Raw genomic sequence first — 11,670 nt, 5'->3', positions numbered from 1 at the left:
TACAAATAACACATTTCTTTTCCAAAATGAGCTCCAAACATAGCAGAATACATAATTATATTTTGTAATAGCTCTCTGGCAACAGAAAGCAGTATCCTTGTAACATGTGTTTCTAATTTAAATGTAACTTTTGTGTTTAATCTTCTGTATTAAAACAGAGTTTTATGGGGGGGTTATATAAGCTTAAGCATCAGCCTACACCTCCTTTGGTTTATTTAGTTGATCTTTTTCTTATTTTTCCCATCATGTTTTGTGTTTGCCTCCAACAAACCAACCAACCAATAAATTACTTATCCCTTTCCAGGTTATGACCCATGATGATCCTTTCAGTCACATTTTCTATTGCTGAAATTTGTCAAACTTCCATTAGAAAGAAAATCTTTAGTTCTTTTCTGCTGCATGCTGAAAAACTCCTTTTCTTTTCAAGATCATTGCTAATGATTTTTTAAGATTTTGAATATTAATGGATCTTTGTATCTATGTGTAGGCACACTCATGCATATAAAAACACTGGAAGATTACAATGAAAGATTACAATGGATGCATAGATACATAGATTTCTTCTTGTGCTCTTATGTAGTTTGGTGTTATATATCCAGCATCCTCTCCTTTCTTCAGATACTGAACAAGAAATTCCTTTTTTTTCTTTTTGGTAAATTTAATAGATAATAAAGTTGTCATATTTTACACAAGTTTATAAACTAAACAGGTGTTGTGACCCTGTAGAAGTGTTGTCCAAATTGCATTTAAAACATGTGAGATGTTAATAAAGTAATGATTCATGAAAAGGGAAATCCTCACTAGATATGAACAATATTTGGATGAAAACCTGTCCATCCGGTTTCTGTATCTGTTTCATCCTGTTCAGGCTGGAGATTAACGACTGTCATTGAGCCGGGAGCCGTGCTGGACCATGGACGGGTCACCGATTCATCACAGACAGACACAAACAACACTGTCAATCATGGAAACTCGCATTCACTCTTCTAGCATGCATTCAGAATTGAGCCTCAGAAAAAACACCTCAAATGCATATTTTCTTTTGGACCCATGTAGCCAGAGAAACAGGTGAAAAATGAGGCCAAAGAAGAATAAAAGAAGAAGAAGAAGAAAAGCCCAAACCAAGACTCAAACTGGGAATGGGCTTGCTCTAACCAGACCACACCAGTGTGTTGTTCTGCCTTCTAAAACGCTACATCTGTTTTGCTCTGAAGTCGACGTTCCTGTCCAGGAAATCTTTATTTTAATGTTTCAGCTTTATGTGAAATTTTAAGCTGTGATCAATAATTAGAGAATCAGTTGATTATGTAAGAAATGATTAGTAACAGCCATCCTGTTTGACATATAAATGTAGCTTTGTTGGGATTACAGCGCCCTCTAATGGCCGAACGATAAACTACACTTACAGACATCTTTAAGCAGAAAACATTGGTGATGACTTTGTTGACAAAAGTCAAACTTTTTAAGTCTGGTAGAAAGGACTGACAATGGTTACAAGATTAAACACTCTCATGGCCTAAAATGAGCAGTAGAGTTGCAGTGGGTGGAAGTTCAGAGTATTAAACCCTGAATTTTCACACGTGGGATGATAAACAGTCAAGCTTGATACCATTCATGACCTGAAAATAGGTCAGGAGCCACATTTACAGATTCATTTGTCATTAAAATCCAGATTTATCCCCTGCTATGTCACTGTTTACACAATAAGTAAGTAAAATACACTGTAGTGATAAAATTAGCTAATTTAATTTTCCACTTACCATGCATAAAGCAGTTGGAGTAATTTTATTAAGTCTTATTTATATCTGGCCTACATTGTAAATCATGATGCCAGGAATAATGATGAACCCGTTCAAGGCTCCTTAGCTCCCGCTGTTAGAAATCCCATTTGTATGTAGTGCTGAGATAAACTGAATGTAATGAGATGTTTAAATCAAAGGCAGTGCCAGTCGCTTTCCAGTTGGTGGCAGTGTGGATCCATGCATCGCACCCATCTCTGCGCTGGTGTGGAGATCACCTCTAACCACCGAAAATGCAGAGTAACATCATTATAGAGATGACTTTTATTCACTCTGAGAGATGAGGTGTCTCATGTGGATTCTACACCAAGACTCACCAACACAAACGGCGAAACCCAGAGGCTCTTCGAGACCTACGGGGTGTTAAAATCAACTTCTTCACCTGTTTTATATCTAAGCATGATGCATTATGTAGGTGTGCAGACAGACCAAAAGCAGACATCAAAAGCATCAGCTGCAGGCTGCACGCTTCCCAGGAGGCTCACTCCAGTGTCACACTTGTTTAACTCCAGTAATATTGGCCAATTAAGTATGATGTAGGGCGGCCTGCTGGGACACCCACATTTTCTGTTTGTACCAGAGACTCTGAGCAGCTTAGGTCAGAGGGGTGCAGAAGGCTCTGAACATGAATGATTAATCCCCAAATTGACTCATTCTTCTCATCAGCTGCTTGTATTGCTGCTGCTAGCTGAATATGACAAGAACAGCTGTCCCAGTTAGCTGTGCATGTTGTCAGTGGGAAATACTGGAGATGCATACAAGTTGTTTCCACATGTAGGTAATGAGATAACTTTTGTCTTACTTTGCCGACTTCCATTTGAGGATGAAAGTTGACTTGAACTAAAAAGAAAAATAACGGAATATTTGAGGATGACTTATGTGAACGGCTGTTTGAACAAGACTGAGTTTGAAATATTATCAAAGATACTCATTTTATTTAAAAGGAAATAGATAATACAAATGAAGCAAATTCAATTTGTCACATAAATGAATTCATGAGTCATTAATAGCAAAGAGAATCCAGTTATCTGCCGGGAAACTCATTGGGCATCTTACTTGCAGACATTACTCTTGATGAGTTGAATGACATGAGTAGTTTTGACACAGGTCGCTTCCAAAAAGTGCTTTCTGTGAAGTAAATACTGTACAGTGCAATGCCAGGTAAACAATACATCACATCTGATCATTCACTGGTAAACATCTTTTATATCAAAGAACATAAATGTTCAAAGTGTCATCAATACAGTACATTTATAGCAGACTTCACATAGACCCTGGGCAGACTCCCAGTCTCAAAGTATTTCACATTTAATTACCTCCCTTTGGATTTCCACCACTGACTTCTGATTAGCGTTGCTTTCTTGCAACTTGCAGTTCTGTGTGTGTGAGTGCAGCTTCACCCGCTCTTCTCACAGTTCAGCTGCCCTCTGCTCTCCTTCAGTTTGTCTCTCTGGCCCTGCAGGGTCTTGGAGTCTCCTCTCAAATCGCACACCACAGCTCGGAGGGTTTTGAACCTGTCCATCCGGTTGCTCTGGGCTGCCTCAAGCCTGATTTCTGAGTCCTGAGACGCGTTGAGGGAGCTGAGGGAGCGAACCGCCGCGAGACTGCGCTCCTTTCCGGAGGGACGGCGCGGCGTGGTCCTGGTGCCCAGCTCCTCTGGGTGCTCCATGTCCCTCATGACCTCACACAGGTAGCGAGCCAGGTCTTGGCTGGAGAAGGAGAAGGCTCTCTGAGAGCGGCGGAAGGTCAGAGGGGAGGATAAAGTCTCTGCATCTGTAGGAGGAATGGCCAGCCGTAAGGCAATAGCTGCGCTGCCGTTCCCATTTGGCATGCCCTTCTTGTTGTTGTCCTGCGGAAGCTTAGTCTGCGGGTAGGAGATGATGCTCTGTGGGTAGCTGTAGCGAAGTGACTGTGCGGGGCTGGGCTGGAGGGAGCGCTGCAGCTCCACCATGTTGAAGGCATTCTGAGCAAATCAGAAAAACAGGGATGAAAGCAAGACAGAGGAGAAGAAAAGACATTTTCCTTTCTGCTGCAATCCTTTTCAGAATTTAAGAAATAACGATAAACAAGATTGCACATGACAACAGTCTGATCAGTGCAGCTCGGCTAATGCCTCTGCAAGCAAATGAGCCTGTTTCTCAGACTGAGATGAGAAACAGCAGCGTAGGAAGGGATGTTGGCAACAACAGCACCTTTGATCAGCCAAGTAATTAATTATCTGATTGTGGGGGTGAAGTGGTGGCTGGTGGTGTTGGTGTGTGTGTGTGGGGGGGTGTTCTGCTTTCACCAGTAATATTAAAGCACAGGCATTAACAACTATTGGTGCCTGTTTGCTTAATTTCAACTAATTGACTCAGATTTCTTGATCTCCAGGGAGCTGATATTTAGTTTTCATTTCACAACTTCAACACCTTTCTCCTCCGATTCTTAATATTTACTAGTTTAATGTTCATCCGTCCACATAAATCCCCATAAAATAACTTGAAATGAGCGTAATGACATTTAGAATATGTAAAAGTGAAAGAGAGACGCCCTGACATATGTTTCATTTGTCTCCGTTTGACAGTTAAAATGTCAGCAGGATGTTCACCTGGTCCTGCTCCCCTCCTCCTTCTTCATCATAGTTGAGAACGTTCTCTCTGATGTCCTCCCACTCGCCGTGGTGTGCAGACACGTGGTACACGCCCTCCTTGAGGCCCTTGTGTCTCCTCCAGCAGGAGTAGAGAAACAGCCCCAGCATCAACACTGAGGGGTGCCAGAGAGCGTGTTAGCGCAGCAGGGAGCACTCTCGCATAATTAAAAAAAGACATCGAGCAGAAAAACACATTTTTTGGGCGTAAAAGAAAATGGAAATGAGAGCAGAAAGTTATGATATACATGTAAAAAAAAAAAAAAAAAAAAAAATCACACTGGTGTCATGACAGGAATAAATTCATTCTTGGTTGAATGCAACAAAACAATGGATATGATCTGAAATAAATAACAAACATGGAAGTCACAAGGAAACTCTGATTGGCCCTGAAAGACCTGCTGCTCGCTGCACAGTGAAGACATACTAATGGAACACACATGGAAATGGAGGCACCACCTTTCCACCTATTCCCTTCTCTGTTTCCCGTCTTATCAAAGACCACAGTTCCTCAGAAACCTATTAAATGAATTTGTACTCCTCCCAGCTTAAACTCAAAGCCTCGGTGGCTCAGCTAAACGCAGAGAGGAATGCCGTGGAAGCCGAGCAGGAAAGGTCCTAAAGCACACACATCAATCACGGCTATTGTGTGCTGAATTATACAACATGCTGGACTGACCTTTAAAGTCCATTAATCTCAACCAATATTTTTCTCCCATCTGCCATCCCTCTTGCTCATTTTTTCTCCCTTCTCCGCTATCTGTTTTTACTAGTTCACACTTTGGATTCCTTTCTCTGTTATCTCGGTTTTCTCGCCGTCTTTGTCGCTGCATATTGGATCTTTCCGCTGTCCTTCCTCCTCTCCTCCTCACTCATTAAGTTTCTCACCGTTCCTGTTTTTCAAACCCTCTCTGGCCTCTTCTGGCCTTGGCTTTTATCTCGCTCGCTAGATGGGATCCATTTCACCTAGAGTAGTTTACATGGTGCGAGCTAAGTATCAGTTTAATTGGAAATCTTCAGAGAAATGCTGGGTAATGACATTAGTCTGGATTTTTAAAGTAATTGCTTCAAAAAAGAATTATGCACCAACGACTCTTTGGTGGTCACGCAAGTAGGTATTGAGTACCCATAAACAGGGAGAAAAACAACTCTCTGAGAGCTCATCTCCACCAGTAAAATGTGATCTCAATTAAAATCATCTTGAAAATTCTCCAGCTCCTCGGCTGCGTCACATTTTTATTTCGATGCTGCGCTCATTTCAGATAGGAAAAAAAAAATAGAAAAAGATTGAAGCATTCCCTCTCAATCCCCAGCTGAGTGTCCCCTATGTGGTGCAGGGAAGAGTGGTATTGATTAGCTGACCTGGCTCCTTCACCGTTAAACCAGAATAGCCTTGGAGAAAATACCAGAATCTTGATCAGACCGGGCGCCTGCTAGACGCCGCCTCTCGTCCTCCCATCCAGGATTACCTGCTCTGAGCTTCTGCCCGCAGGCCTGAGCTTACATCATCCCTCAGCATCACCTGAGCTGATATTAAACACATCATTATAGGGAAGGAGCTGGACGTGGAGCCCAGCGCGAGCCCTCCACCATGCAAACACACCAAATTAGCCGTAGGTAAACACACAACGACCACCACGCAGAGTTGTGCGAATAAAAGTGCAGCTACATCCCAACAAGATCAATATCACTCAGGGAGGAGCACAAACATCACAGCCGTTCATCAATCTATAATACTGCTGCCTTTCTGCCCTCTAACTGCAACTATGAACAGGGTATTATGATGTTAGCGTGGACTGGACTGTGCATTATGAATGAGTGCGGAGTACACTACAACCAACACTTAACCCTTTCCCTGCAGCCACAGAATGAAAGCAGCGAGGGGAAACGAGACAGATGAAGCATCAGCGGAGGATATGGGTGAACGGAGAAGTGATGAAGAAGCAGACGGAAATGAGACAGGTGAGAGATGAGGAGGAGTTGGAAGAATGATTTATTCATACATCTTTCAGGACAGTAAAAAGAACAGGCACTTTACACAACCGCTTGGCATCGGAGCCCATATGGGCAACTAAGTCCTCCGATTCATCAAAAACAGAGAATCAGATTCGTTGCAGGACTAATGAGGATCGGTCAGCTCATCTGGCTCTGTCAATACGCCGAGCTCACACACTGCTCGGCCTGTGATGGCGTATGGAAAACTTAATAATGGATGATCGTTTTAACTTTTAATGCACGTTGAGGCAAAGTAAGAGTCCCTGTTTAATTTAGCAGCCAGCCAGCAGTCTTGCTTCGTGTTCTGAGTGTGTTTTTATGGTTGTGGTTCTCGTGGTGATGAGGGTCGTTGTTAAACAACGGCTGCGTGTGCCATGAAAGCAGCCATTTGCTGAACTCCAAACCTGAACTCGCAGCCAAAAGGACGGCTCATCAGCAGATGCAGCCGACTCTTCCTCCTCCTTTTGAGTTCGACTGAAAGGTTTGGCTCGTTTTATTATTTTTTCGTGGTGTGAAAATGTAATTACACTCTCCAACGAGGGTTCATTCCAACCTGAATTACATTAAAGAGAGGAGATTCTTGGTGAGGTGAAAAGTTTGTGGCCTGAATATAAATGCTGCATCTGCAACAGTGGGCAAGCCACTCCGAATGGACGGCACCTTTCTTCCAACCAAGCACTGCAAGCGAGACATGAATTTCCATGAAAGAGGCCAAGGCCACACTCTGTCAGCTTTGAATTAATTGTCAAATATTGCAGACAATTTTACATGTTTCACTCTCAAGTGTCAGAATAAGTGATGTCCTAATACAAGTCACACAGCCCTGGAGGGAGTGTTGAGTCAGTTATAGGCACAGACAGTGTATTGAATCGCCCAGGCGTTTTATTTGTGACACCAGGGCTCATAAACAGCACAGGCCCTTTAAAGGGAAGTAAGTGCAACAACATGTGAGCTATTTGTCCTTCCATCTTTGTGAGTACCAGAAAGAGAGTCTAACTCCTCCTATGCAATCCCTAAAACTAACACGACCTCCTCGGCCCTTTCTTCAACTTTAAAGATGAGTGAAAGGGATCATCCATCATTTGTTGCAACAATTGTGAAGATATGGATGCATGCTTATTTAAAAAGAAAGAAACAAAGGCCCCGCTGGCAGCAGATGTGGGTAGATATTGAATCTTGATCCAATTAGGTCTTAACACAGCTTATGAGACCATCAAGCATGCAGTTTTATTCAGCTGCTTATATGAGCAGGCAGGCGTCATCATCGCTACCAAACTGGATCAGGAAGCATCATTTGAATAATCAGTTAGCTGATCACTTTTTATTGATGATTAAACATTTGGTTCGTTTAGTTTTTCTCTGCTTTTTTTTTTTTTTTTTTTAAACTGCGATATTTGGAGTGCAGGCCAAGGGCGTTTTGTCAGTTTTCTGACATATTACTCTCTAAATGAATCATTCTTGAGTCACTGAGAAAATAAGCAGAATTTACATGCAGAATACAGAACAGAAAGACCTCTGCGGCGCTTGTCCTCTAAACCTTATTTTTCTATCCTGATCTCATCTCTTTACCTAATAAAATGACATAAAATTTGGTCATTTATTTATTTTTTTAGATCAGGGGTCTCCGACTCTGGTCTTTGTGAGCTACCATCCTGCGGGTTTTAGTGTTTCCCTTCTACAACACACTTGATTCAAATGATAAGATTCTCCAACAACTTGTTGTCATCTTCTGCACCTGCTGGTTGATGGTGTCAAGGTGTGTCACAGCAGGGAAACACTAAAACCTGCAGGATGGTAGCTCACGAGGACCGGAGTTGGAGACTCCTGCTTTAGATAATGATGCTGCCTCATTTCGTTCATTCCCCTTCTGAGAGATCAGATCGCATCAGTTATTTCTGTCAGATCCCTTTTAGCTATTTTTGTCTTTAAATTTTTGCATTAATATTGTTCACAAAATGCAAAAAAAAATCTAAAAAAATTGTTAAATGAGACGTTTTATAAACTAAAGCAACAAAAGCTAAACGTTCTACATCTTTTTGGTTTGGATATGTTTTGCTTATCAAAAATATACACCCAAAATGATTATTTAATGTCCTACATACCTGGAAGAGGTTCTATATACCTAGATCTTTACTGTCTGGGCTCGATAACTGTATATACTTGGCTTCTCAGCAGGCACAAAGAAGACACCACATAACCCTCCTCTTATAATTATTGATCTCAAAATTCTGCTCCTCAACTACAAAGCAGGCTGAGCTTGATCTCCGGTACACGTCTCTGAACTCATGACCTCCTAAATGTCAGAGTGCAGCTTCAGATCATCTAGTGCATCTTCAAAGGAAGACTTTTGCAGTGAGGGGCCCCTAAACCTCCACATCCAAGCTTGTCTTCTTCTTCTTCTTCTTTTTTTTGTATCAAGTCTTGTTATTAGGCTTTACTCGATCATGACTGATGTCTTAATGCCTCAATCACCACTTTGCCCACAAATAAATGTCGCATGACTCAGTTTACTGCTGGTGGCAAGCTGTCTGACAGCTGGAAATTGTGCTGTGAGATGTCAGCTAGCTTTACATAGTTTCTCACAACATAAATCTTTATTTTTCAAATATTTTCATCCATTTTTAATTCCATGATTTTAAAATCCAACTTCATGCCAAAAAAGACATCATGATAGATGCGGATTCAGGAGAAATAATGAACAAGGGCGCACTAAAAGCTGTCCTCACATTTGAGGGTTTGTCTGTTGTGTGTGCTCCGTGTGTTACACAAGCCCAAAGTGCACAGTCGGGACACATTCAGCTTGACATGGGAAAACAGAAATACAGTCACAAATGCATGAAAGACAAACATCAGTGGAGTAAAAACCAGTGAATGACAGGATATAAATAAGTTGAACAAATAAAAAGTAAGTCTGTGGGTGAAATTGACTTCTGAAGTTTACAGCGAAAGAAACAGAGGATGAGAAATATAGAAAAACATAAAAAAAAACTCCACTGGGATTTTTTACAGCATCCCCATGAATCGCAAATTAGGACACACATGTTTTTCCTGTCTTTCCATGAACATATTTGTTTCATGTTTGCAGCAGACGCCCATGGAGAAATCCCATCCCGCCACAACTCAACAAATCAATACAGCAAAGAGAAAAGTCTTAGTGAGCAGATGTCACACAACAAAAAGGATGGAAAACAAATAAAAACAGACAATGATACAGCAAAAACTATAACATTCAATAATGATCCCATGACAGTGACAGTAAACAAAAAGAAATAGAACAAAAACATGACAAGAAGCGATGATGAAGTCGGGTTACCACAGGTAGAAGAGGACATAGTCGACATAGCTACCTAGAAAGGCCATGACACAGATGCTGATGGCGAACATGGAGCTGAGGCTGAGGCTGTTGCCTTCCTCGCTGTGGAAAACTGCCAGCGCCACTTCGCAGTGTCGACCCCGGTAACCCTCACTGCATCGACACGAGTAGCGGGATGGAGAGTAGGCCACGCAGGTGCCATGGCGACATGGCCGGCTGGCACACAGCGTGTAGATGCACACTTTGCCCAACGGGCTCTCTCTGGTCATGTGACCTGGAGGGCACCTGTGCAGAGAAGACGGAGAATGGTGAAGAGGCAGGAGCCACTTGGGAAGCTGACTGATAAAAAGAACACTGAATTCCACAGAGCTATGAGGCCTAAGCTGATGGCGTGAAAAGAAATCCCCCAGGAGGTAGACCTCTTATTTCAGATTCAAAGATATGCTCTTTGAAGGTTACAGAGTGCCGGCTGTAAATGAAAGAAGGAACACAAACTGAGAAGCCAAGATTGGCTTTGCAGCAGTACTCCCTCAGTATATTTGTACAAAATATCCTCCCAATATCATTCACCCCCTACCCCCTGATTCTCTCGCTGCTTTGTATCCTCAGGCTGTGCAGCAATCACAGAATATGGATGTCAAAGTCGCCACTGGTGTGGAGTCTTGAAATCACAGCAAGGAGACTTTGTGGTCCTGCAGAGTTTAAAGATGCAGGCAGGACTCAGACAGCCAGAGATGTTAAACGCTGTTCTCTCAAACTGACACACTATTGGACAAACCGTGGAACACGGCTGCATGCAGATGTGCAGACTCGATTGTCTCTATTAATTGCTACTTGTTTAGATTGTTGTTTATTCAGAAAATGTAACTAATTATAATAATTACAGAACTTGCATTATGATGATTCCAAACATTTCTCAGCATACATTTTGATTAATTATAGCGGGGCAACACAGGGAAGGTAATGATGACAGCATTTGTGCGTCTTCATTAAGGAAGGTTTTGCTTCTTTGCTTGTTGTTTTTAGTGTCATGTGTTACTGGAACACTGACAGGGATGCTTATTTATTCATTTCTTTTGGGTTGTAGGGAATAGATATGAGAATTCAGTGTCTTTCCTTGGGTAGATGATGGTCAGAGGGCTCTCAGTTTGGAAAATGTTGATGGAGAAGTAAACCTGCAGCTACACAGAGTGGACAGTGACTTACATCAGGTATCTGAAGAACAGCCATGGTGCTTTTTATCATGGCGTGCACAGGCACTATGCTTCCATTGCTGCATTAGGTGTGGCACTAAAACGCATCGTTCCTTTGAACGCGATACATGATTTCAATATTAGATGGGAGCAAATCCAAAACAATGTTCCTTTAAAATTCTAATCAGTTTTATTCCTGTTCTCTTTTTATCAAGTAGTCAAAATAAAACCCATCCATGACGCTTCCAATGAGCAAAACTTTATTTTTCTGTCTGTCATTTACAAATGCTGTGCAAAACATCCCAGACTTCCTTGTGTTCTCATCATCTCTGTGACTGTTGGTTCCGAGTATTTCTTTAATTAAGATTTTAAGACTCTTGTCTGGTAATCTCATCATCTGGTTTAGAAATTGCTGCTAATGTGCAGTAAGTGCAGATGATATTTCATGTGAGCAACTTGCTGCCTCTTGGTTCCCTTGTTTTCACTTGTTAGTGTCTACCATGCTGCTTCTAGTTGCTTTATGTTATTTTGGCACAGTGCTAAGGTAGCTGTACATCCCCTGTGCTTTGTGCTGCAATACCTATATTTATATTCTACGGGAAAGTCTGGAAGATTTCATATAAAGAGCTTTCTTTTGTCAGATTTAGGAGTCTGAGCTGCAAAGCTGCAGGAGACTTGTAGTGTTTGCAGCGAATCTTCTTGTTTATTTGTCTCCATAAAACTGTAAATGTGAAAATTGTT

General features: G+C 41.8%; 1 protein-coding gene across 1 annotated transcript in view; it reads right to left on the bottom strand.

Moving 5' to 3' along the window:
• Positions 1-3,195: 3,195 nt before the first annotated feature.
• The window catches only part of LOC306771411 (neural-cadherin-like), a gene marked incomplete at both ends in the record, with an annotated part of 122,294 nt that continues 113,819 nt past the window's right edge, over positions 3,196-11,670 (bottom strand). Inside the window, 3 exons of the mRNA XM_079260576.1 lie at positions 3,196-3,762; positions 4,390-4,544; positions 9,771-10,021. Of these exons, the coding sequence (XP_079116702.1) occupies positions 3,196-3,762; positions 4,390-4,544; positions 9,771-10,021 (973 nt within the window). The remainder of the gene's footprint in view (positions 3,763-4,389; positions 4,545-9,770; positions 10,022-11,670) is intronic.

This window comes from Telmatherina bonti (assembly GCF_933228915.1).
Source record: "Telmatherina bonti genome assembly, chromosome: 2".
Lineage (NCBI taxonomy): Eukaryota > Metazoa > Chordata > Actinopteri > Atheriniformes > Telmatherinidae > Telmatherina > Telmatherina bonti.
This window is presented reverse-complemented; position numbering and strand designations above follow the sequence as displayed.